General features: G+C 40.0%; 1 protein-coding gene across 1 annotated transcript in view; it reads left to right on the top strand.

The window, feature by feature from the left end:
- The window catches only part of TRPM6 (transient receptor potential cation channel subfamily M member 6), an 86,600-nt gene that overhangs the window by 53,754 nt on the left and 5,141 nt on the right, over positions 1-27,705 (top strand). The window contains exons 28-37 of the mRNA XM_039567576.1: positions 501-627; positions 1,563-1,660; positions 3,897-3,955; positions 6,777-6,802; positions 8,574-8,624; positions 18,364-18,429; positions 20,800-21,086; positions 21,337-21,419; positions 21,931-22,136; positions 24,037-24,088. Coding sequence (XP_039423510.1) covers positions 501-627; positions 1,563-1,660; positions 3,897-3,955; positions 6,777-6,802; positions 8,574-8,624; positions 18,364-18,429; positions 20,800-21,086; positions 21,337-21,419; positions 21,931-22,136; positions 24,037-24,088 — 1,055 coding nt within the window. The remainder of the gene's footprint in view (positions 1-500; positions 628-1,562; positions 1,661-3,896; positions 3,956-6,776; positions 6,803-8,573; positions 8,625-18,363; positions 18,430-20,799; positions 21,087-21,336; positions 21,420-21,930; positions 22,137-24,036; positions 24,089-27,705) is intronic.

Raw genomic sequence — 27,705 nt, 5'->3', positions numbered from 1 at the left:
AGTCCCATAGACTTTTCTCTGAATCCATCAAGCATTTAGCACATTGCAGAAAGTATATTGATTGTCATATGTATGGGGCAATTTTTGCAACTGTGTCTGTATGCTCATAAATAAAAATCTATTTCTAGAACTATAAAGAAATTTCTATGGTCTGTGTTATCTGTTCAATGAGATGAATGCCGAAGACTGGTTTATGTAAGATGCTCAGGTCAGCAAAGGATCTTAGACTTGAACTTTGAAATCTAATATCTCTGAAGGTATTAGGTCTCAAAGTTCAAATACCTTCAGATAGTGTGAGACCTTTCATCCGTAGTACTTACTAGACAAGAGCTACCCGTCTTCTGCAGCTTGTAACAAAAATGGGAAAATGTGTTTCTCAGTGCATTCAGTCATTGGTGTCTCAGAGATGCTCTGAAAGGCCACATCATTTGCTGTCAGAGGAACTGCAGAGATGCTAGTCAACTTGTAAATTCAGTATTGTTTTGTCTGTGTCTTGGCAGGTGATTAGAGTGGATGATTGTCCCCAGAACACTCAAGTGAACTCAGAGCCTGCAGAGATCAGTGTCTGGGATGAGCAAGAGAAACACAGCAAGAATTGGCTCACCGTGTCTAATTTCAGTCAGCTAAGTATGTCACGTGTTGCAAACAGTGAATTTCAGAACAGCTTTTAAAAAGAAGCAGTAAATAGAATTCAAAAAATCAAAGTGTTATCCACCATTTTCACCTCAGGGCGTAATTTTCATAAAATTAGACTTAGTTTGCAGGCATGCATGTCCTGATTATTTGATGCAACATTGAAGAGGCAAAAGAGTCATAGGTTGGATGGAAGGCCAGTTGGATCTTTCTGGGACCACTGCATGTCTTCCATGGGAGATAGCAGAGTGCTAATCCTCAGGAACTAGTAGGAAGCAAGGAGAATGATGTCTTTGCCTCCTCTCCTGAAGTATCTTCTAAGGTGACATCTTCTAAAGTGACATCCTGGCTAATTGCAAAAAATAAACTCAGGATTTTTCAGGACATTTACCCTCACGGGCTGTGCATTTACCCTCACGGGCTGTGCTGTGATACTGTATTTATTGGCAGATCCTCTGTCTGCATTATTCATTTCTCATTGCTCAGAAAAACATCCTCCAAAGGGAAGAAATGAACTCTGTATTGTCTCTTTTGGAGTGAAAAGGAATGACATTCTTACTCTTCATTTAGTAATTCTCCATCTCTTTCATTCTCAGAAATTCTGGGCATTATTCATCTCATCTTTCAACTTTGCTGTGATGTGGCTCACTGGTTTCATCCTGCGAGCTACTGGGAGAAGTACCAGGCAGTGCTGTGACTCAGTACCACATGGTCTGAGGAGGGCTGTACTCCAAAGTCTGCTGAAAAAGAGTGGAAATATTCAGTTTTAACCCTATGAAACTCTGTAATTTTTTTAAACCATTACGCATTTGCTGGGACAATATGGTACATAGGTGTTTATTTTATAGCACTGCATAGCTACTTAGTTTATAGTGATAGAGCTGTTAATTTACCCTCTAGAAATAGCTGACATCTTCTCTTTTGGCTAGGTTTGGAACGCCTCCATTACAAGCACCAGAAGATTAAAAATCAAGATATTGGTAGGCATACCATACCATTCTGTGACTACCTGAGGCATTCTCGAGAGGTAAGACCTAGGATTACACATCCTACTCCATAATTTTGGCTGGGATAAGTCCAGAGTAGCTCTACAGTCATCCCTGGATTTGCCAATAGAGTTTGTTTGTCATAACATACTTCTTTGAGAGATGAAAAACTTTGTTGTCTGCTGGCACAGTGTATGTGAGGAAGTAAATGAATAATTTAACAGCTGCTAAGACTCTACTAAGATTATTGAAATAGGACATTAAATTATTGAATCTTTGAGTAATTCTGAGCATTAATTTAGTCACAAATGACATGTGGATGTTTCATTGGGCAATGAAAGCACAAAACTTGGTCTTGAACTTTTGGGCAGAATGGATTAGAAGCAAATTTTGGAAAGTTAGCTACATAGCACTCACTTCATCACAAAGTTATTTCTTGCAAAGGGGTAGTTAAATACAGATAATAATTGCAAAGCATAGATTTCTTAACCATTGTTTTATAAACACCGTATTTTATTACTTACAAGAATTAATCTGCAGCTCTGTAATCTAAAGGTCCTTTTCCTGTGTGAACCAACATAGGCTCCTTGAATTTGATGGAGCTAGACCAATTTATGTTTCCTGGAGACTTGAGCAGGAATCTGGATTGTGGAAACTACTATCTGTTTTAAATTTCTGTAGATAATAGAAGAAATGGTATAGCTGATAGAAGAAAACGTACCATTCTTTAAATTTTATAGTGATATCTCAGAGAAATGAAAGGAAATTAACAAAGAATAAGTTAAGAAAAGGAAATGTGAAAGAATCCTTTCCTCCTCCTTTTCAAGAGCACCAAAGCACCCTTCCTTGCTGATTTTACTTATAGCACTTTTGGCTATTAAAATGGAGATCTTTCAAAGGCTAGCTTATTTTTCACTGAAAATGTTATCTTTTTTTTTTTTTAAAGGAATAAAAATGATGGGGTTTTGTAGGAAAAAGTGATGAGAGAGCGAAATAGAAATACATTTACTGATTTTGTATTCTGTAAAACCCAAACTTAGACTCTAAATCAATAAATCTTTGAAATGTGAAACACAGGATCATCCAGGCAAAATAAAAGTAAAGTCAGGAAAACTGTGTGAGGGAACCAAGTAATCTGGTGCTTCAAATCTTATATCAAGATGTATTTGGATAAAACTCAAGTGAGAGATTTTTAAAATTGTAAAAAAACCATTCCGACCATGATTAACAGCAATATTGGAGTTAGGCTGAAACCAGTCGCTTCCGCAACACCAACTTCAAGTTATTTATTCTTTCAAGGTACAGTCTCCAGTATCCACTGCACTGTTATGCCTCTCCTTAAGTCCTCTCTGGACTATGAAAGCTTATATTTATCACTGAGATGTAACAAAGTTGCTGCATCCAAATGTTTCACTTGGACAACGATGTATTTTAAAGATATGTATCTCTCCGAAAGTGAAGCTTTCTTGATAGGTAGCAGGGAGCAAAGCAAGGGAGTGTCTGGGAAGGTTTTGTTAATGATTTTTTCATCTTCAAAGCAAGCTACAATTTCAAAATATGAGAGAAATTTAAAAAAAAATTAGAAGTGAGTTAAGTTTCAGGTTAAATTAAAAGTTGAAATTCAGTTGATTGATCTTTGGACTTAGTTGTCCTTGAACTATTGCATGTGTGTGTGTGTGTGTGTGTGTGTGTGTTTCTTTTGAGGATTGAAATCTGCCTGACTAGTATTCAGAAGAAAAATTCCATTTCTTACTACCACATTAGGAGGACCTGGCTGGCCCATTTTTTCCTAATATGGCTTGAAGTTTAAAAGATTATTTGAGTATTTCTTTAAGACCTGGAAAATATGTGATCTAAATATCCCTGGAAAGCTGCTTGGTGTGTTACCTTCTTCTGTTCCAGGGGTTTTGAGTGAATTTATTTTCAAAAAATGTAAAGACTATCCCTGCATTAGAATTTTCCAACAAAAAGGAAGTTCTCTAATACTGCGTGTGTTAAAAGACCTTTAACAAGCTTTGTGAGTGTTTTGAGATGTAGGTGGTGACCTGAGTATTTAATTCAAATGTCTGTAGACAACATGGAAAACTGCTATGTGAGCAAATCAGTTCCATTTTAGTGTAGGTATGGCAGTGCTATGATTCACCTGCCTGTCAGGGTCACTATTCAACAATAAGCATATCAACAATTGTTCTCAAGACTGTACTTTCCTGAGCTGTGCACCATGTATATGATAAAGATGTGCATATTTTACCAGTAAAAGTATCTCTCTTTTTTCAGGATTCGAGTAATAGCGTATTTGGAAACTTGAAGAAAAGTAATCTGAACAAGAACTCCTCGTATGTATTATTAGTATATTAAGATACTCATCACATGTTTTCAGAAAGAGATGTCTGTACTCTCCAGTTCTGCAATACACTTAGGATAAGAAATTAATGAGAAATGGAGAGTTAAGGCAATTGAGTTTGTTTAAATTCCTTTCAAGGAAGCCTTATTAATGGAGATAAAGGAGATCCACTTAAACAAAGTGTATCATTTTAGGTGGAATAGACACCCTTTCCAATTCTAACAATAATTGAATTTTCTAATTCAGTCACAAAGATGACAGCTGGACTTGATGATTTACAAGGTTTTTTCAACCTTAATAGTTTTATGATTCTGTGGTGATTTTGTGGTTCTATGACCATAACATCTTTAATTAATCATTTTTGCAATCTAGTCAGCACGAAAAGTTGCATTTGCTTTTGCTGTGTAATTGCATGTTCTATTTTTTAATAATTACAATGTTAGCAGCTCCTGAAAACTTCTCTCATTCACTGATTCATCTCTTTTGTGCTGAGTTACATATTTACAAAATATTTAGCTTAATTTTCTTTATGTGTTTTCAGAAGTTATTAAGCTTTGATTGCATTCAGTGAAAGTATAAAGGTTTCACAAGTGGTTTCCATTTTCTTGTGGGGTTTTTAATTTTTTTTCCCAACTTGATTAATCATTATCATGGTATTAGTATTTTTGCTACATGCAGTGCTGTCTGTATGTTCCTTTTCCCTTTCTTTCCTATTTTCATAAATTTCTTCTAGATGTCTCTTGTTTTTTCTTTGCAGCACTGCATATATAATAAGTAGAAGATACTTGTAGTGGTTTGGTCCAAAATACTCATTACTGTTTATCTGCTGTGAGATAAGAATTAGGAGAAATGCAAAGCAGGCACCAAACTTGAAAGAATATAAAGAAGTTTATTAACAGACCTAAAAGAAGAAGGAAAAAAAAATTATACCACCTTCAGAACTCTCCTCCTCCCCCCACCTTCCTCCCTTCTCCCACTGACAATGTGAAAAGACAACCCTTAAGATGTTCAGTCTGTTTACCACTTCCATAATAACCTTGTTCAGTCCATTTAGAAAGAGAAGTCTCTTCTTGCTCATGCTATGAAAACATTATCACAACGAGACAGCCGCCCACTTCCAAATATTGTTCAGTCCATTTAGGAAGAGGAGTCTCTCTGCCTGCGTGTGAGTCCTTTCCCCCGACTTGCAGCTTTTCCCGCAACTGCTTTCGAGGGTCCACTCTTGAAGTTTTTTGGGGTACAATTTTAAGGTTGAGCCGTTCAGAAACAAAAACAGAGGCCCTTCTCCTTCCCTGGGAGCAAAGGGTCTTCATCTTCATCGTTAGGACTATCTCTGGGAGCATCTCTAGGGACTGAGGTTTCTCCTTTCCCGTTTGGAGCAAAAGTCCTCATCTGATCCATCTCTCCCTGTCCAAACTTCTCATGAAATTACAGCTGCGTCAGCATCTGCCTATCTCAGCGCAGGTGCTTTTGCTCATGAGTTGAACGCTCCACCCCCCATATCTTCATGAAATTACAACAGGATACTCTGATATATCATAGCTTCACAACAGAATTTCAGCTTTAAGCATCTCCTCTCTCTCTTCCCTCAGGTTTTCAGCTCTTCACAGCAATAAAAAGGGTTAATCTCACCTCGGCCTTGCAGCTTTGCAGCTGGAATGTTGAATTTTCCTTATCACAGTGGAGAGGGGGGAGAGCCAAGCCACTCTGGCTGCCCACGGCAAGGCAGTGGGGGGGTTCCATGGCTGGAACAGGTCCATGGCTCCAGGATGGCCGTGGCCCGGCCCAGCCTGGCCCAAGCAGGGCCTGGGCCGGGCCCGCTGGCCCCCGCACGGGGCCTGCAGCCACCTGTGCCAGCGCCGGAAATGAGAGAGAGCTTGCGGGGGAGTTTGCCTATTCTTAAATGTGGATCACAGAGGTGATCACAACTTTAAGTGGCTTAGAGAATTGTCCATATTCAAACTGGCCAGCTGATAGGTTCTATCAGTTCCCAGAGGAAACTGTAAGCACCCCTTAGCAAGGACGTCCCTTCCGGGACTATGCTTGCTAACCTATGACAATACTAGAAAGCTGTCACAGCCTATGTGATTTCACCATGGGGAGAGGAGAAAAAAAAGTTACTCTGTTTTTTGGGGTTGTATGCATGCTGTGTGTGGGGGGCGGCTGGGTGTTCTGCTGTTGTTGTGGTTTTGGGTTTTTTAGGGTATTTTTTTTTTTTTACACCCCATCATTTATGGATGGCAGGCAAACTGCACACTTACCAGCAGGACATAGAGGCTGTTGGGTGGCCTGAATAACTCAATCTGTTGTCTTTGGTGGGGTATCTCTGGTCTATGAGGCGAATCATATCTTTGTTCTGCAACAAAGACTGCTTTAATATTAATGCTGATGCAGTAGTCTTTTTGTAAGCAGACCTGTTAATCCAAAGAACCACCAATTTAAGAAGTATGTCTTTGTACAAGTAATGGTAATGACATAAGTAGCTGTTAATACATCTCGGCATTGACTAAAAAAATGAACAGTTATGCAAGCCATTGAAAGGTCTGTAACCGATACTGTTACTCCAGTGTAAAAGATGTGAACAGCAGTGAAGACTCAAGAGCAGCTCAACATAAAGCAGAGAAAGAAACACGTAGAGAAATGTGTCAGTTCTTCAGTTCCTGAGGATTGTTTGGTGATGATTGTGTTGAACGAAGTTGCACTGAGGGTTATTTTGCTTTATGATTGCTGAGTCACATCTATTTACATGTGATCCAGTGTTAGCTTAATGACAGAATGTTGGATTAAAATATTAAATATTTGCTTTTAAACAGATTGAGAACTCCAGAGGAAACTGACAGTAAGTTTTGCATTGCTTGTCACTCATTTTAATTCCCATCTGCAATTCTCACGCTGACAATTCTGAAGCACAAAATCCAAATAGAAGTTAATTTACTATAGTTGAGGATTATAGCGCAGATATTGTTTCATGTGTTAGTAACTAATTTATACTTCAAAGTGAAAGATTTCTTTCATGAGACACATGTTTTTCTCATAACAACTGCATAATCTTAAAAGAAAATAATTTATTTTACTCTAGTCTGCCCAGTAATGTTGTCCTTTCAGCAGGAATAAACTCTTGAAGATGCTGCTGCTTTGATCCCTGACAGTCTAAGTGATTTCCTGCGTTAAACCAGGGTGTATGTCTGAAGATAGATTATAAGATTTTTAATGTATGCTTGATTTTTCAAGTTGCAATTTTGTGTAATATCTCTCTTTGTGTTGTTTACCTGGAATTCCGAAGTCTGTGAAGGACTGAATTTATTATGAAATGTCCAATGAAGAAATTCAAGGTTTTAGTGAGGAATAACTTTGTTCCTCAAAAGCAGAGTGTTAGTAAACATCACGGATATTTGTTGTGTTTTAGTCTGTCTCCCAGTTTTCCTGGCATGATTCTTAGCTGTAAGAGGCTGAGCAGCTGGCCATCTATTCTTTTTGAGATTAGCTGTGGTGCAGAAATAAGTTGCTCCTAGTCTTATCCCCATTTTAAGTGCTGCTCTTTGCAGGTCCATCTGTGCACAAAGCACTGCAGTGCTGAAGCATTCTGCTGCAAGCAGTGAGTTGTAGGGCTGGTCTCTAGAGGACACCATTGTTTTGATTAAAATCCAGTTTTCTCATTCTCAAAAGGCCCCTTTTCATGTTTTGCTTTTTGCAAGATACAAAATGCTGCAAAAGTAGATGGGTCGAGCAAGAAAGAAAGCACCAAGGACTTTGAATCACTAAGGGGAGTGAAAATGCTGACTCTTCCCCAATATCCATAGATGTTTTCATTTAGGATCTCTTTCACTAGATGAGGGAGTAAAAGCAAATAGAATACACCAAGAAGAAAAGTGTAAAGTTCAAAAATTTTGATAAACATTGTTCTGATTATCTCATATTTTGAAAATTAAGAGTAGTACAGTGTACATATATGTGTATATATATATATACTGAAATCTGGTATTTTGAAGGATGGTTTTCCAGGTGAACAAAATTATTTCATCTAGTTAATGAAAATGTGTTCATTATTCTTGGTTATATTAAAAAGGCTTTTTATAAAGCAAAGATTTTTGGACCAAATTTGATTTGTCTGAGCCTGTTAAATATGTAACCACAGAAGATGTTTGTCAGCTTATATTTTAACAGCAGTTTGGATGTTGTGGGTTAATGGGACAGTATTATTATAACTTTGGTGCAATAGTGCAGTTAATGGAATGCTTAATAGCTGAGGATGGAGTTGGAAAACTCATGTCTTTGGGAGGCCATGAAGCATGGTGGATAGCAAAGTGCTTTTGTTATCCCAGGGGGTCTAACTGGCTTAACATGCCCTTGAGGTTAATATCTCATTTTTCCTACCATTTCCTTGAATAAATAAGTCATCTGGCTATATTACACTGATAACTTAAATTTGCCAATATACAGTACATTATAATGTAGTTAAAGCCCATTAGTAATTCCCCTCTTAAGAATACTGAGCCAGCAATTCTGATTAATCTGTTTTGTGACAAACTCTGGGATGGAAGGAACTAAAAAATCATACATTTGTGTCTCTTATAATAATTAATACAACAATCCTTTAAACATTATTTCAGAAATCTTCTCCTGCTTGAAAACATCTCCAGATTTGCATCTTCACTACTCAGGTAAGCAGAAGGCACCAGAATGACAGCTGAGAAATTTAAGAAATTAAAAAGAACATTAGTTCTCCGGTTGTCATCCACTGTGATTTTCATTTTGAGGATGTGCACAATTGCCCACTGCTAAGAAGGTTCTGTGTTAATTCATGTCTAACACTTAAATGAGAGAATTATTGAATTTTTTCTTGTTGATAATTGCTCTGTTCTGGGTATTTATGGCAAATCCAGAGCAGGATGTAGATAATCACTCTCAAAATACCAGTGGAAATCATGAATACAGGTCGGATTCCTGAGGGGGCAGAGGCAGCACTCATTTTTCATAGCTGTCAGTCCGCTCACACCACCCAAATCCTCCTTTGTACTGTCTGGAATTCTTTTCTTCAGTTAATTGGTCCTGTACTACTTAATCTGTGTTTGTATACCTATGAACTCCTGGAAATCTGTCAGGGAATAAATGCTTTGAATGCTAATTGCCTGCAGCCCTGCCTTTCCCTGAGTTTAGCGTGCACAGATTTTCCCAGAAGGCCTGGATGTCAAGTTTTTCCGGGAGGAGAACAGAGCAGGGATTGCCAGTAGATGTCACCATTGCCCACAGGACTTCGCGTCCATTACACGCAGGGCTGGAATAAATCAGCAGTATTAGCAGCCTCCTTAAATTCAAGATCTACACAGTTTTCACTGGGAGTAACACCTCCTGGCTTGCAATCACCTGTACAGAAGAAATTTCTCTGGCATGGTGGCATTGTTGCAGTGATTGATTTGTTACTTGTCTGGCATGCTATTTGAGATGAGGTTGGACTTTTAGCACAGATGGAAGTGGTTTCTCTTATGAGTTAACAAATGTCTTCAGAGGTTTTCAGTGTAGGCTTTCTTTCCTCAGGAAGATTAGGACAGAATTTAGCCAACTAGGCCCACAAATTCAGCACTAGAATTCTGTACCATATATTGCTTTTGTGTTATTCTTGCCATTATTTTGAGCAAGCAAATATAATTCAGCCTCTCTGCACACCCAAAAGAACCACATCTTCGTCCCAAGTTCGGCAGCTGCTGCAAGTCCATGTCACATGGCTTCTCAAAGTTCTAGAGCAACTGCTGGCAGGGTCTGATAGATGGCATAGATTTTAGCAGCTCCTCTGTTCACATCCTTCTTTCTGCTACGCACTGATTTCATGATCAGAGTGTGCTCTTAGTGCAGTACCAAAGGAAGATCTTGTTTTTTCAGTCCGTGCTCCGAAACCATTCAGACACAGTAACCAATTCCTGTTGAATTTGGTACATATAAACAAACCTTGAACTGGAGTATGAAGTGCAGATCTTCTCAAATGAGGACCCCAATTCATGGGGTGGATGTCTCATGTGTGCTCTTTAGTCTGCCCTTCTGGACTCAGTAATCTCTAATTAAATTTTTCCCAAAGAAATAATCTTAAAATAAGGATAGATTATGCCCAAGCTCCATAAATTCCATAAGCTCCAGAGTTTGTCACCATGGCTTTTTGGTCACTCTGCAGAGAAACACAGCTCTGCTGTGGCTCACTCTAAGCTTTGGATGATGGTTTTGCTTGCCTTCAACCATTCAATAGGGATATTAGACATCAGAACTGTAGCATCCAAGTTGCCTCCTAGTTTCAGTCTTACCCTCTTTGTGCCTTACTTTACACTCTCTCCCCCTTCCTGACAACTTAGTCATTGTGAGAACAAATCCATAAATATTTGCTTGACTCTCTGAAGTTTTGAAGGTGTTTGCCTGAGAAATAAGCTGCCGGTTAGGGAGGTATAATAATGTTACTGATATTTTTTGGCAAAGAGCCTGAATGAAGAAACACTAGTCTGTGCAGGGGACGTTTGGATTTTCCTATCATACCTTGCTAAATCTCCAGGTGCTTCTATGCCTGACAAGACAGACAATGAAGGTAGTTGGGGTCAAGGCATCTCATCAGCGCAGTGTGAGTGTTGCTGCACTGGAGCTGGCAGGAGCAGGATGCAGCAGCAGCCCTTTGTGAAAGGAGGAGGATGAGGAGATAGTGGAAGTCATTCTAGGCAGGGTGCAATGGGCTTTCTCAGAGAGCCTGTTCCTTTGGAAGGAGGGAATTCTTGAATAGAGAAAAGATCAGCAGCTGACGTTTGTGAGATTTGATGGGTCAGTACCCTGGCTCCGGCCAGGAGGGGGCATGGCTAGGACCTGGAGGTTATTCTACACTTGTTGCAAGTTTCCGTGTAGTAAGTATTCATGTGTGAATTGTTTGCCTCTCTTGTGCCCTCTGTTATTAATATTGCTGCTGTTACTTTCATTTTTCTATTTCATTGCTGTTTCCAGTAAATTGATCTTATCTAAACCCACAGTTTTTAACTTTTGTGTCTCCAGTCCTTTCCATCCTGCTACTGGGAGGAGGGGGAGGGGGAGGGGGGAAGTGAATGAGCAGTGCATGGTCTGGTATGTTTCAGTGGGAGCACTAAACTGATGAACACCATTCCTAAACCACAACAACCTTATTTGGTGTTCCATGTGAAACATGAAGAGCTGAGATAACAACAGATAGGGTAAGAGTGGGTTGGAAATAAATTTGATCTAAGTATTTGTTGTATTAGGTATGTCACAGTGTTGTAACCTAACCCTGTACATTTCAGTATATGCACTATGTGCCCATTGAGGTGCTCGTTTTCAGAGCAGGGAGAGAGATCAGGATTGCTTTGTTGCTGAACTGTGTGATATCAGCTTGCGATACTATAACCTCAAGGGCAAAGAGAGTAACTTGTGATGTGTATTCAGTGTTGGTCTCCTATCTGTCCCTCAGGCATGACCTTTGGGAAACCATTAACCATGTCCTTGGCTGTAGCAGGCACAGCATTTCCAGCTGGTCAAGGGACACAATTGTCCCACTCTGCTCTGCACTGTGGAGTCTCATGTTGAGTACTGTGTGCACTTTTGGGCACCACAATATAAAACAGACATTAAACTGTTAGAGATCATGCAAAAGAGGGCCATGAGGATGGTGGAGGGTCTGGAGTGGAAGCCTTGTCAGGAGCTGCTGAGGTCTCTTGATCTGTTCAGCCTGGAGAAGAGGAGGCTGAGGGGAAACCTCATTGCAGTCTTCAACATTTCACAAAGGGAAGCAGAGGGGCAGGCAATGGTCTCTTCACTCTTGTGACTGGTGACAGGATTTGAGGAAATGGCATGGAGCTGAGTCAGAGGCTAGTTAGTCAGGTTTAGGTTGGATATCAGGAAACGGTTTTTCACCTGAGGAGTGTTTGGGTGCTGGAACAGGCTCCCTAGGGAAGTGGTCATAGCACCAAGCCTGTCAGAGTTCATGAAGCATTTGGACAACTCTCTTAGGCACACAGTATGACTCTCAGGCACAGGGCTAGGAGTCGGACTTGATCCTGATGGGTCTGCTTCCTGATGGGTCCCTTAGCATATTCTATGATTCTGTGTTTCTATAACAATTGTAGCCAGCCTGTGAGCAGAACAGGGAAAGATTATTTTTCCCAGCTTTTCACCCCCTTTTTCTCCTTGAGGTCTGTTACAACAGTGCTTGAGAATTTTGAATTCCCTTTGAATATTAAGGAAAGCATGATCTTGTTGCTAAGTCTGCCAGGTCTCTTCGTACAGTTTTACACCCTGATTAGAAAAAGGGATTCTTAGGAGGGTCTTTCAGAGATCTACCCTGAGGGTGGATAGTCATGATTGGCCTGTAATGCGGGAGAAAATGGGCCAGCTTCTGAAGGATTATTCTGCTCCAATGGCTTGGAAGTTTTCCCCTGAACAACTACAGGACCCTGATGAAGTGGCAGAATATTTGAAAGAAAAATGCTGTGGCAGCTCCAGAGAGACGAAAAGTTCTGCAGTGTGCAGGGCCCTGGCTATTGTTTATCAGACACTGCTCACATTACTAGACAGCACCCTCAGGGGGAAGAGCAGGAAAGCAGAACAATAGGCACTGGGGCCACTCAAACTGCAGGTGAACCAGAGGAACTACCCATGCTGGTAGCAGTTGCCCCTATACAGAAGAAGAAATTCAAGCCAAACCAGTTTGCATACTGAGGGATGAAGAGGAAGCAGGGCCCTCAGAACAGGAAGCAGGACCAGAGAAAATCACTCCCTAGGTGAGCTGCAAGGTATGCAAACAATTTTCACCCACTAGTCAGGAGAACCCCTGGTGACCTGGCTGCTCTGATGCTGGGATGTTGTGGCCCATGATATGGAACTAGATGGAAGTGAAACCAAGCAATTGGGATCCCTATCCCAGGATGTGGGCATTGACAAGGGGATTGGGAAGAGGACAGAAACTCTCAGAGGTGACTCCTGTCAAGTGTGAGGGAAAGGTGACTACCCAATGCTGGCAATATGAAGATCACCTTTTTTTCCTCCCTACTGGCCTGCACTTCAGCTATGGAAAGGTCTCTCTGCAGGGCCTCCCTGCCTCTGAGGGAGTCAGCAGCTCCTCCCAGTTTTGTATCATCTGTGAACTTGCTTAGTATCGCATTGAGCAAGTTAAAATTTTCCATGCTCTACTAGTATGGACCAGAGTCTCTGCTATTGGGAGCAAGCAGTCGCCTGCTCAAGGGAGGGTACACACCGCGAGGTAATCTGTGGTTTTTGCTGTGTGACCATGGAGAGGACATGAGGAAGTGGGATGGAAACACCACCTCTGACCTGGCAGCATGGGTATGTGAGTTGAGAGGAAGAACAACCACCAAACAGCACTCCAGTTGCCAGTGGGCAAGCCCTCAGACAGAATAGAAGGGTTGATATTACTTCCAATCCTCTTGAAGGGACATATTCAATCCTCCAGCTCATATTTACAAGTGAACCATGACTACTATGACCAGAGTTAGAGGGGTCCTTCCTCCAGCCAAATGGGGGAAGGGGACAATCAGATCTATTGGATTGTGTGAATCTCATGGCCTGACACATCAGACATACAACCGTATTGTGCTTTAGTTGACCCTGGAACACAATGTACCCTGATGCCATCAAGATGTGTAGGGGCACAACCCATCTCTATTTCTGGGGTGACAGGGGGGTCCCAACAGCTGACTACTGGAAGCTGAAGTAACCCTGACTGGGAATGAACGGTAAAAACACCCCATCGTGACTGGCACAGAGGCCTCATGAATCCTTGGAGCAGATTACCTCAGGAAAGAGTATTTCAAAGACCCAAAAGGGCTTTGTTGTGCTTTTGGGAGAGCTGTAGAGACAGAGGAAATCAGACAGCTGAACACCTTGCCTGGTCTCTCAGAGGACCTTCTGCTGTGGGATGGCTGAGGGTTGAAGAAGAACAGGTACTGATGGCTACCACAACAATGCAGTGTTGGCAATATCACACCAACCAGGACTCTGTGACCCCCATCCATGAGTGATTCCTGAACTGGAGAGCCAGGGAGTGGCCAGCAAGACTGGCTCACTCCTTAACATATATGGCCAGTGTGTAAGTCCACTGGAGAGTGGAGACTGACAGTGGACTACCATGGCCTGAATGAAGTCACACCACCACTAAGAACTTCTGTGCCAGACATGCTGGAACTTCAGTATGAACTGCAGCCCAAGGCAATCAAGTGGTAGCACCATCAATATTGCAAATGGGTTTTTCTCAATTCCTTTAGAAGCAGAGGGCAGGCCACAGTTTGCTTTCACCTGGAGGGATGTCCAGTACACCCGGAACCAGCTGCCCAAGAAGTGGAAATACAGCCACAGTATTTGCCTGATGCAAATATATCAGTATTTGGTCTGATCCAGACTGCACTGGAAAGGGGTGAGGCTCCAGAACATTTGCAATACATGGATGACATCAACTTGTGAGACAACGCAGCAGAGGAAGCTTTTGAGAAAGGGGAGAAGATAATCCAAATCCTCCTGAAGGCCAGTCCTGCTGTAAAACACAATAAGGTTTAGAGACCTGCCTAGGAAATTCCGTTCTTAGAAGTAAAATGGCAGGATGGACATCGACAGATTCTGATGGACATGTTCAGCAAAATAGCAGCTATGTCCCCACCAACCAGCAAGAGGGAAACACAGGCTGTCCTATGCACTGTGGGCTTTTGGAGAATGCATATTCCAGATTACACTCAGATTGTGAGTTCTCTCTTGTGATCCAGAAGAACAATGATTTTAAGTGGGATCCTGAGCAACAAGCTTTTGAACAAATTAAACAGGAGATTGTTTGTGCAGTAGCCCCTGGGCCAGTTAGGACAGGACAAGATCTGAAAACTGTGCTCTACACTGCAGATGGGAAGAATGATCTTTCCTGGAGTCTCTGACAAAATGTACCCAGGGAGACTTGAGGATGATCTCTGGGGTTCTGGAGTTGGGAATAAAAAGGACTCGAGGCCTGCTACACCCCATCTAAAGATGAGATCCTGGCAGCTTATGAAGGAGTTAAGCTGCTTTAGAAGGGATTGGCACTGATGCACAGCTCCTCCTGGCACCCTAAATACCAGTGCTTGATGGATGTGTGAAGGGAAAGTCCCTGCCACACATCATGCCACACATGGATTAAGTGGATCACCCTGATCACACAGCAAGCTTCAACAGGAAATCCCAATCACCCAGGGATCTTGGAAGTCATCATGAACTGGCTCAAAGGTGAAAATTTTGGAATATCATTGGAAAAAGAGGAGGGAAAGGTGACTGGTGCTGAGGAGGTCCCACCATATAATCAGCTATCAGAAAATGAAAAGCAGTATGGTCTTTTCATCGATGCTTCCTGCTGTACTGCAGAGAAACGTCAAAAAGGGGAAGCTGCTGTATGGAATCTTATGTGACAAGTTGCAGAAGCTATTGAGGGACAAGATGGATGAAGTCAGGTTGCAGAGCTGAAAGTCATCCAGCTGGCTTTAGATATCACCAAACAAGAGAAATGGCCAGTGCTCTACCTCTGCAATGACTTGTGAATGGTAGGAAATGCTCTGTAGGGGTGGCTTGACCAATGGAAAAAGATAAATATGCAGAGGTAAACCCACCTGGGCTGCTGAACTGTGGAAAGACATTGCTGACTATGTAGAGAAGTTCGCTGTAAAAGTACATCATGTAGATGCACACGCACCCAAGAGGCTACTGAAGAGCATCACAACAATGGACAGGTGGATTGGGCTGCCAAGATAAAAGTGTCTCAGGTGGACCTGGTCTAGCAACACAAAGGTGAATTATTTCTGGTTGGTGGGCCCATAACACCTCAGGTCATCAGGGAAGAGATGCAACAATACAGATGGGCTCTCAATAACTGTGAAATGTGCTGAAATCAAAAGAGGGTAAAGCCTCTATGATATGTGGGACAATGGTCAAAATATAAATGTGGGAAGACCTGGCAGATTGATTACATTGCAAACCTGCCAAGGCAAGCTCTTTATATGTACAAGGAAGAAATGGATGGCTGGAGATGCACCTTGTGGCTCACACCACTGCCTGGAACACCATCTTGGGCCTTGAAAAGCAAGTCCTGTGGTGACATGGCACCCCGGAAAGAGGTCAGTTGGACAACGGGACTCATTTCAAAAATAGCCTCAGAGACCCCTGGGCCAGAGAGCACAGTATTGAGTGGGCATCATATTCCCTGTCATGCACCAGCCTCTGGGAAAACTGAATGATACAATGGACTGTTAAAAGCACATTGGTGGGACCTTCAAACATTGGGATTTACAATTAGCAAAAACCACCAGGTTAATTAACACCTGAGGCTCTCCCAGTCAAGCTGGTCCTGCCCAATCAAAACTCCCATGTACTGTAGAAGGGGAGAAAGCTCCCATGGTGGAAATGAGGAATATGTTTGGGAAGTCAGTTTGGATTAGTCCTGCCTCAAGCAAAGGCAAACCCACCCATGTGATTGTTTTTGCTCAAGCATTTGAGCACTCTTGGTGATGCAGATGGATGGGGAAACACGATGTGTACCTCAGGGGGATTTGATTTTTGAGTGGGAATAATCTGTAATGTCAGACTGTGTATGTAATGTTGGTTGCTGAATGACCCTGCCACTGTGTGCCATAACTACCATGGCCAGTGGGCATGGACTGCTCCAGATACACCAGTCATGAGCTCATGATGCACCTTGCAACCACCTGACAGCACAGCAGCCCTCCTGCCCTGGAAGACATCTAGGACAGATAGAACTCACAGTCATGGACCCAATGAACTTGACAGACATCTGGGAGGGATGACCATTGATTATGGAAATGATACCAGTACATATCTATCTACCTATCTGTCTGTATATAATTAGAAGGTGAATGACCTGGACATGAAGGACATGGTATGGAAGAAGGGGTGGATCTGACTTCTTTTTGGCAAGTTCCTGGAGTTCTGTGCAATCCTACTATTTGTCTCAGGTAGGGAAAAAGTGTAGTTGATACAGATTAGCTGATTTATATTGAATTAGCTTGACAAAAATTTGGGCAATTTTAGTTGTCCCTAATGCTTTCTGACTTCTAGCTAACCATCATCATGCACGTGACAACAGAACTCAAGTCTTTTCTACAATGCCAGTCTGCCACAACTCTTTCGTTCTCCACTGATTAAAATTGTTTAATTATTTGTTACCCAAAAGTGTGGAAGGCTTCCTTCTCCAGTTTGCTTTTGCAGAGCATTGAATCAACCAAATGTAATTTGCTAGGTTGAAAAAATGGAGTGCAAACCTGATTCCATGGCTTCTGGGTATCAAGAAGTGCCTTACTAAAGCAGCTCGTATCCCGCATTGCCTTCAGGTTGTTTTGGGGTTTGGTTTTGGTTGGCTGGTTGGTTAGTTGGTTTTTAAAAATCTGTTTCTTTGTCACCAGTTAGTTCTCACTCATCTCCACTGAAAACTCTCTCTTCTGGAATGCACATCTTCACAGTTTTGCAGATGTTTGCATCTAACCTGCCCCTAAATGGACAAGTAGTACAGCTGAGGCCCGAGGCAGTCATTGCGTTCGGGTTCTTGAAGGATGTTTGGTTTCTCAAAGGAGGAAAAGTGAAGAATTTATCTCCATTTCTCAGGCTGTGTTAACTTCTGAAATGTCTAAAGGAGACCTGGACTGTCAGCTGTCACTATAAATTACCCCGAAGTTAATCCTGTAGAGGAGACCGAAGCCTGCTGAAGCCTGTAGAAGAGTAATGATTGAATTTGGAATCTGGGTTATTATTCCAGATGCAAACCTTTAATGCTGACTGAGTTTCTGGTATCTTTCTGTCCTGTTCCTGGCTAGGACAGGTTTAATTATTTGCAGAAGCCAGCAGGGGCCCTGGCTAGGACCCAGAGGTTGTTGTCTACCACCTCAGGTCATTGCCAAAGCTGAGGGGAAGGGAGTCTCTTCTGGGGAGGAGGGGTCCCTTCTGAGTCTGTGGTCTTTTCTATTGTCAGGGGTCATTTTTTGTACTCTTTGTCGTCAGTATTGTTACTCTTCATTTCCTTGCTGTTTCCAGTAAACTCTACTTATCTCAACCCATGATCTTTACCTTTTGTGCCTCCAGTTCTCCTTTCCAGCCCCAACAGGGGGAAGGACAGGGGGAGGAGGAGTGAAAGAATGGAGCATGGTTTGACATGTTCCAGTGGGAACACTGAATTGGGAACACCAAATTGGGGAATATAATTCCTAAAACACAACAGTGTGCAAAGGGGAGTTGCTGTCTACATAAAATGAATGGTGATCAGATGTGACACAGTATCACACTGCTGCGTCCTCCTTGGCTTTGTACACTACCGTAAAGTGCAGCCAAGTGTTTTTGAAACTTAGCCAGCTTGTTTATTCAATCTAGCAGTGAAATCTATGTTCTTTGCAGCTGTTGAAAGAAACAACTTAATGAGACTTGCTCAGACTATACCATTTACACCAGTCCAGCTCTTTGGTGAGTACCAACTTCTTGCTTATATGTTTTGCTTTATAAATAGTTGGTGCATTATCTTTTAAAGACTGTGTTTGAGAAATTTCCTTATTTCAACAATTCTTTTTTTTCTGAAAGACACAAAACAAGATAGAATTGTAATGTAATCATGCAGCAGTTTAGGGACTTTTGGAGGTCATCTTGCCCAACTCCCTCTCCGATCAATTCAGATCAGATTGCTGAGGCCCTGTCCAACTGCATTTTGATTATGTCTATAAATGGAGACTCCTAATTTTCATTGGGCAACCTCTTCCAGTGTTTGATTGACTTAATAATGAATCTAGTGTTTTTCCCTGTATTTGTTGGGGTTTCCCTTGCTGTAGCTTGTATCTGTTAGTATTCATGTGATTGCTGTCAGCCTCAGAGATGAGTCTAACTCCACCTTTTATGTATCTATCATTAGGATCACTGAACTCAGCCAGAAGTTTCCCCTAAACCTTGATAACTTCATTCTCTCTGTTTCTCTTCACAGACACAGACACAAACACAGACACGCATGTAAATCTATGTATAGGAAATGCCATCAAGAAGAAAACCAGATAGTGATTTAAAGGGCATGATTCCTGTACCTGGCACAGAAAACTTTTAGTGTCTTTAGTGTTAAAGAAAAAAAAATTGCTGTAACTGAAGAGTGGTAGAGCATAATCCATAAATTTCTGGGAAAAGTTCTGAAATTAGTGTGCAGTATTGGCTTACAGCAGCAGAAGCTCTGCCTCTAGACAGTTGATATCTAGGTACCACCTTCTCAATGGGTGGAATATTTTGTGTCACTGCAACTAATTGCTGGTACTTGCAGCATCATAGCATTTCTTGTGACCTGATTGCTGTAGATAATGGCCATATTGAGCATTCTAATCTTTGAAGCTCCCAGGAGATACCTTTCTTGGTATTAAACTGTCAAAAGATAATAAAATGAAGATTTAATGTAAGTTTTAAAAATGTGTCTAGTTATACTATCTTTATTCAAGTGTCTGTCTTTTGTGTAAGATACTGACTTTTCTAGTTGTTGTATTTTAAATTAAAATGTGCGTAAATTGCTGGATTCAACAGCATCTGCATTTTTTGTAACTGGTAAAAGGCAAGCTCAAGAGTGGGAAGGAAATCTACTGGTCTGAATCCAGTTTGTGATTGCTTATGACAGTCTTTGTCATTTTGGCAATTTAGTTACCTTGTCACACGTACCAGGGAAAACCTGCTTCTTATGCCTTAACATTACAAATAATGCAAATTGTAGGAAGGAAAGCCAGATTTAAAAAATCAGTCCACTTTTCTGTTAGTTTACAAATGGTGGCAACAGAAAAATGTTACTGATTCTGCTGCAAGAGAGGAATGCTACTACAGCTCTCCAGGGGGAAACAGAGAGCAACTGAGTTACAGCTCACTAGGTTCTGCTTGCAGAAAAAATGTTACTAGCAGGAGCAGAACATCTTAAACACTTCATCTTTGCAAATAACATTTCTATTAAAAAATTCAAATATTAGTTTAAAATACCAAAACTGTAAGATTCCTGATAACTTGCTTTAGCTTGTTCTCCTAGAAATGTCCTTTTCCATCTAATTTCCCTGGCTCATCACATCATGGCCAAGTCACCACTTTTGAAACAACTCAGCTCTCTGTCTGCGGCAAAAGGTGGCACTCTCGACTAGAGTCAATTTTGTATCAAATACAAAATTAAACTCCTTTAATCTTATAGTCAATAACTGTTACAAACTGTTTGCCTTGATGTCATGATTTTTTCTCTAGATTTGTTTTTAACTATTACTTTAAACTATTATTTTAACTATTTTTAAAGTAAGATTTGAATTCGGATATTCTGCTCCTGCAGGTTTGTTTGGGTGTTTGGGTTTTTTGGGGTTTACTTTGTGAAACACAGACTTAAAAGAAAAATACTGGAAGTGTTCCACAGATTTACAATTAACTTCAGTCTTACCAAAATTACACACGGGCCATTTAGAGTTCATGCACTGGAGATAAAAATGGTAACCCTTTAAAAAGATGTCCTTTTAAATGACTGCTATAGACTAGAATATCAGTGAGCTTTGTTTGTGTGGAGGTGTCCAGGATGTCTTGAATTTATCTTTATTAAGAGGCTTAATACAAGCTCTTTGGACCACTTATTATCATAGCAGAAGAATGAATGTACTAAATAGTCTAAGTTTAGGCTGGGAAGTTTTCAGACAGATGAACAGTTATGATAAAAAGGCTCTCTTCTTAAAAAAGTGTGGCTTAGAAAGGTGTGCAAAATGGTGTGTTATTTAAATACATTAAATGAAAATGCTGTTCTCTCCTGTTTCTGCTAATGACTTTTGCTAACAAAACTTTCTTTTGTTTAAGCTGGAGAGGAAGTGACAGTCTATCAGCTAGAAGAAAGTTCACCTATGAATCTTGATAAAAGCATGTCTTCCTGGTCCCAGTGTGGCACAACTGCAATGATCCAAGTCCTGTCGCGGGAGGAGATGGATGGGGGCCTGCGGAGGGCCATGAAGGTCATTTGTACTTGGTCTGAGAGTGATGTATTAAAGTTGGGACAAGTATTTATTGTGAAGTCTTTCCTGCCAGAGGTGGTTCAAACTTGGCAAAAGATCTTTCACCATGGCACAGTATTACATCTCTGTCTGAGGGTGAGTTCAGACCTGAAGGAACACTCCCTGGTCTAGCCTGACATTAGACTGCTTACTTGTTAACATCTTCAGCAAGGTTGACATGTTTCGATGCTATCTTTTGGAAAGAAAAACGGTTTTGAGGAAGATGTATTTCCTATGTGTAAAAAATAATCAGGGGGTTGTGCATGTTTGTTTAGTTTTTTTACAAATTTATGAGACCTTTCTTCATGAAAATGAAGTGGTGTTTATAACACTACATTTTTTTCAGGAGATTCAACAGCAAAGGGTTGCCCAGAAGTTAATCTATACCTTCAACCAAGTGAAACCTCATACTATTCCCTATACTCCAAGGTAAATTCAATGTCTTAAAGTACTAGGTGGAAGAGGTTTCTCTTTTCAGCCTCCTTTTCCATCATGGATCATTGTGCAAAAACTCAATGGTAAAAATAATGTCTAAGGATAGTTAATTTTAAGAGGAAAGGTAGGCAGCTTTGAACTTTGTCTTTATAGCTACATGCGGTAGCAAAATAAACATTCTGTTCCTTAGACTTAAGCAAGAAGGCCTTTTATATCATTAACTAAAACAATTTGAGGTAGCTCATTTACAGAGGGCTAGGATAATCAGATTATGTTTTTGTTCCTAAACTATACTTTCTGATCAGGTGTGGGTTTTTTTGAGAATTATCAGACCAAGAAAGCCTTTTTTCTCTCTTCCATTTGGTATCTACTGTTGTCGAAAATGCTCTAGCCAGAGTAGACATGTCCTCCTTTTTGGTATACTTGCTCTGCATCTTGCAGTTTGCTGATTGTGACGATGCTTTTTACCTAGCCAGCTCCTGACAGACAGTTTTTATATCTACAGGTTCCTGGAAGTTTTCCTCATCTACTGCCATTCAGCAAACCAGTGGCTGACCATTGAGAAGTACATGACTGGTGAATTTCGGAAGTACAACAACAACAATGGAGATGAGATTACTCCCATCAGCCTGCTGGAAGAGATGATGCTGGCCTTTTCTCACTGGACCTATGTCTACACCCGTGGGGAACTCCTTGTTCTGGATTTGCAAGGTGACTGCTAGCATGGGATTGCTATTTGAAACCAGATGAAAAGCAGTCATCTCAAAAGAGAATTTAGTACTGAGGAATGGGCCAAATTTTCACTTATATGAGAATATGCAAAGCTCAAGAAACCTCTGGATATCTGTTGTGTGATGCCAATAAATGAGAACACACAGAAACAGTCTAGGTTAATGTAGGTGTAATGGGAAAATAATATTGCTCCAAATGCCTCCAGGCTGAAAGACCAAAAGAGCAGTTATACAAACTGCAGGAATATTTCATCCAGCTCCAAAAAGCCACTCCACAGTTAAAATATTTTTATTTTTTATAAGATCCACAAATAATATAGAGATTCAAATGTACTCATATATATATGCACACTTAATGTGTATGTAAATCTCTCAAAAATGTGTGAATTGCTATCTGCATTTTTTATTGTTCATATTAATAAATCTGTATGCAGTTTAAATAAGCTGTTAGCCTGAATGCTATTCATGAAGTCTAGTGACTCCTTCAAAGAGCATGTGATCATTTTACTGTACATATTTAAGTGGGAAGATGGCATATTTTGAGGAGATAGAACAGCTGACAATGTTCAGATGAACATCACCCATCAAACAGTATAACACTATTGCTTTTCATTTCTGTCAAGGGAAAAGTCTATGAGTAGCCAGAGACTTAGCATATTTATATTTTACAGCATCCAGAAGCTGTAAATTACAAAAATATATACTTACTATGCAAAGTAAGCCTATAATTCCATCCTAGCCTTGACTGATTTTAGTTGCACATAAAAAAATGGCACAGAAAGAATAACTGTGTCTTTGCCACAGCCTATGAGAATTTGTATGACATTTGCTCAGGTTTATTACATAACTCTCACAGTTCCAGAACAACTGTGTTGGCTCAAAAATGGAGAATATAAACATCTATGTAAATCTCAGTTTTCGCCTCAAACAAACTGAGATCAGCTCTAGTTTTGGCCTCGTGTTTATCTTTAATTCTCTAATCTGGAACTGAGGAAAAGTACAAGGGTTGATCTCCTTGCAATTCTACTAGGATGAATCTACACGACTATTTACTATTTAATACCAGGGACATCTCCACATACACATATAGACACCACATTTTGCCTAATTTACATACACTGAAATGGCCTACATTGAAATTTGGGGTTATTTCAGTCACATTATGCTGTCTCCAGAATCTTTATTTTTGTTGCAGAACATAAATTTACCTTGTTGAAATAAAAATAATTCCATATCACATGGTCATATGACAATAGATTTTTCATTACTGTAAAAGTGTGGCGACTTTGTCAGATATAAGAAAAGATGGTTTTTGTAAAGGTAGTATACTTTAATCAGTTTGGTGAAAACTGCAATGGAGGTATCAGCATTCAGGTATCATAATGCAATTATTTCTTTAATACGTTTCCTTGGCCACCCAAATGGAGAAAGGGATAACAGACCCAAATATTTGCACATCATGAAGTTGTGGCTTCTTGTGTTTGTTACCATGAAGAGAATGTGTGTCTGAAAGTAGCTCTATTGATATTGGAAAAATCCATGTCTGGTTAGTACCTTTATTCCACGTAAAATAACAATCTTTTGGTTGGTCACATTTTAGTTTGTTGAGCTTCAATATAATATTTATTGTATTTGCATACACCTTCCATCTACTAATAAATTAACCTCAAAGTAGCTGAAGTCAGAACTGTAATAATAACTACTTTGCCAGTCCTTTACAGATTTTTATACTCATAGCATTTTCACTCCAGCTCATGACCTCTTTAACTATTACACTGTATGATGTACCAAGAAAATGGTTAATTACATTTTTTGTTAAGTGTCAGATTATGAAATCATGACAACCTTCGTTTGTAACACACATTGTCTATCTGTTGTAGGTGTTGGGGAAAATCTTACAGATCCATCTGTGATTAAACCTGAAGACAAAAAGTAGGTTTCTTTCTGTTGAAATTATTATTCATTTCAGACATTCTGCCAATAGTCTGTATATTTAGGATGATTTTCTATGTTTTGTGGGAGAGGTTTAATTATTTTTTCACATGGTGTTTGGGTTAAACGAAAGCATGATGCCAGTGAAGAGACTACATCTTCCCCTGTGCTTTGGAGGACTCTAAGTGTCCCAGCTCTCCACATGTGGTAAGAGGTGTATGAAAGGCGGGAGAGTCTGCGTTGCTGTTCTGGGAGAAATCTCTTCACAGAGTTGTGCCAAAAGATGTGAATGCGGCAGTTCAGTTTCCCCTAACTGGGAGTATATGGGGCCACAATGGCTTAAGAGGATGAAGAGAGGGCCTCTGGCTCTTTAACCTCTCCGAGAGGTTTTAGTGTTGCATTTAAGCATGCAGCATGATTTCAGAGCTGTGATATGAAAATGGTAAATCATGAGTGGAAACTTAAAACAACTGGATAGATTAGACACACAGAAATAGCAGTCTGCCTTTGTGAATCAAATTTCAGAATCAGAACCATGGCTATTCTCCCGTTCTGTGACCTTGCTCTTCAGTGGTATTTTCTGTAGCAAGAGCAGAAGCAGTGGTGTTGATGGCTGCTCTCCTACAGCTCTCCTACTCTTCCTTAACCTACACCGCTCCAGATCTGCCCTGACATCTCTGCCCCTCCCCTATCTGGTGTTCATCTTGACTGCCCCTTGCTCAGCTCATGCCATTTGCTTGAAGGGAGGTCTCATGTTTGGAAGGAAGGAAGATGCAAATGTGAATAGTCTAATGTAATACAAAGGGCAATTAACTACAGAAATACTGGTGACTTGCCCACAACTTGGAACTCCAAGTTAATTTTGTAAGCAAGTTCTTAATTCTGGGACCATTATTAATATTTCAAAAGGATAAGTAATAAATTACTTCCTTAATGTTTAATAATGATTGTAGGTGTATTTGCCATATAATATTTATTTTGGAAACAACAAAGATATGAGAGCAAAGATATGCTGAGCACTTCTCAGTGACAAAGACTGCCCTAAGTAGGTCATTGGTTCATGACAGAAGCACACAGATAGCTCAAGTTAGAGATGCAGAGAGGTCAGTCATGTAGTTGTTCACTAGACTTTAGCAAATACTTTTAAGGTATTGCTACAGATGCATAAATTCTGGTTTGCTACTGTTCAAGTAGATTTTTTTATATCAGTGGTAGCATAAACTGTAACAGTTATTGCTGTAAACAGTGGAGAGGCACTGACTGAAGTAGTTCACATGGCAACTCAGCCTACCCCCTTTAAAATTGGGATAATATTTATCTACATTATTTTGAAGTTTTTATTAGCATCCTTCTGTATTGTTTCTGCTGTTAAATAATTTTAATTGATTAATGAAATTTGATCATATAGATCTTATTTGCAGAACTTTCTATTGTTTATCATCTGCAAAATAGTTCTAGTTACAGAGTAAGTGTTGATTAATTAATCAAACCCAGCTTGATTTTCTTATATTCAGGGAAATCTTCAGAACAGCAACTTGTGACACTATATTGTTTGATTTAGGGTTCTAAAGTAATAAGGCAGTAAAACTGTGGTGTTTTCTGTAAGCAGGTACCCAATTCTATGAAATACTTTCTAAAAGAGTAATAAGAATTACAGTGTAAAAGCACTGTCTTTGTTCTAAACTTCATCTGCTCACAGGAGAAACATTTCTGACAGAGGCAAGATGTGTTTTAAGTTTTCTTTTGTAGGTAAGATACTTAGATAAGATCAAAGATACTTTGAGCTCATGTTCCCTTGGAAACCTAGGAAAAAATAGATGGCACCTGACTGATGGGGCTGATTGAAATTTCAGCTTTACTTACAGTTAAATTATTTATGTTTTACTTCTTTAACTCCATCAATTTACTGGCTCATGTTATTATCATGTTAGTATCATGTAAGTCTTTTACTTCATGCATCCTGCTTTCTGTTTTGGAAAGGACTTTGCAATGGCAAAGTGTGACCTCTAGGTCTGTGGTAGTGCTTTATGTCTTGGTTTTATACCAGTATCAAGACCAATATAATAGATCTGTTTGGAAAGTATGCCTAATGCTGGGACATCCCACACAGATCCTGAGCTGATGCAAATCAGTGTAAGATCTGGCCACATGCACTGCATAGAATGTATGAAGTGATAAAATGGTACAGGTATGACATCCACAGAAAGATTTCCTTTAAAACAGATGTAATTGAGGCACAGCAGCAAGGTTTTAACATAGTTTGAACACTTCTGTACTGCCCAAACATGAAGAAGACTTGGCAAGTCCACAACAAAGTTAATGCGGGTAAAGTTTTCACAGATATTAGGTTCAGATTCAGAGATGAAGAAAAGAGTGTTTTGAGTTTCAAACTGAAAAGAATTGATATATTCATAGAGCATCTGTTTTCAATAGTTTGATATTATCACCACATGAAAGATTTTTCCTGGTTTTCATATTGAAATGTTTCTTTCTGGTCCTGCCTACTGACAACATAGACAAAAAAAGCCAACAGTCTTCAATTTTTTTAAAAATAATTTTAAACTACCCCCTAATCTTTACGTGTTATGGTTTCCAGGCCGATGATCATTTCCAATTTATCCCCAGATTTCCTGAAATAGTTATCCAAATTTAAATGCAGTATTCCTCTTGAATCATTGCCAGTACTAGGTACAGAGGAAAGGTTACCTCATATATGTCACAGAGAGTATACCATTTTATCTCAAAACAGTATGAGAAAATATCATTCTGTCTTCTGTTACTTGCTTCACCTAGCACAGAGTAATGGTTAGGTTAGAGAAGTATCAGAGTAGTTGTGTGGCCTTGAAATTAGCAAAGCCTTCCTAATTTCCTATACCTGCTCAAGCAAATACTTAAGTACATTCTGTTTTTATGGCATTTCATCAGATTCCAGCAAAGGATAGAGATGGCTATATTGCATCATGTGATTTAAAGTGTATATATGGCCCTTGATTATAATTCACCTCTTCCCTTGTTTTATGCATTAATTTGCTTTAAAAGATGACTAGATTAACCCTTCACAGGATCCAGGAGACATATAATCTCCAGTGTCTGCTAGAAATTAGAAGGATACTAAGTTTTGTATAGTAGTTTTAGCTAAACACTGCTGCTGTCCTGTGTGAAAGGGAAGAGATTCATGTTTGAACATTGCTTTCTTTAGAGAGAATATAGTTTTGTTAATGTGAATTACAGATAGATTTGAGAGAATTAAAATATTTTCTATAGCTTCTCAGAGCTGTAATTGATTTCAGATTTTAAAAGATGCTGTTTTCACTCTGCATATCATTAAAAAAAAATACTGGCATTTGTAAAGTTTTTTTGGAAGTGCTTCTTGTGTGCTGTGTTCCATAGTGTCTAGACTGTCAAATTCTTGATAATAATGGTGCAGCTATACTAAAATTAATGAGCACTGAGATTTTGGACTACCTTAAGGATCTGCTGGAATTATGTGGTGCTTCTAATATGTGTGTGGTCATAGCTGGCTTCTGTTTGCAATTGCGGCAGTTTCTTTCAGAATATGCAATCCACTTCCACAAATGGATTCCCTAGTAGCAATATTGAGTTGGTCAGAGAACAGA

The sequence above is a fragment of the Corvus cornix genome, chromosome Z, assembly GCF_000738735.6.
Source record: "Corvus cornix cornix isolate S_Up_H32 chromosome Z, ASM73873v5, whole genome shotgun sequence".
NCBI classification, from domain to species: Eukaryota; Metazoa; Chordata; class Aves; order Passeriformes; family Corvidae; genus Corvus; species Corvus cornix.
This window is presented reverse-complemented; position numbering and strand designations above follow the sequence as displayed.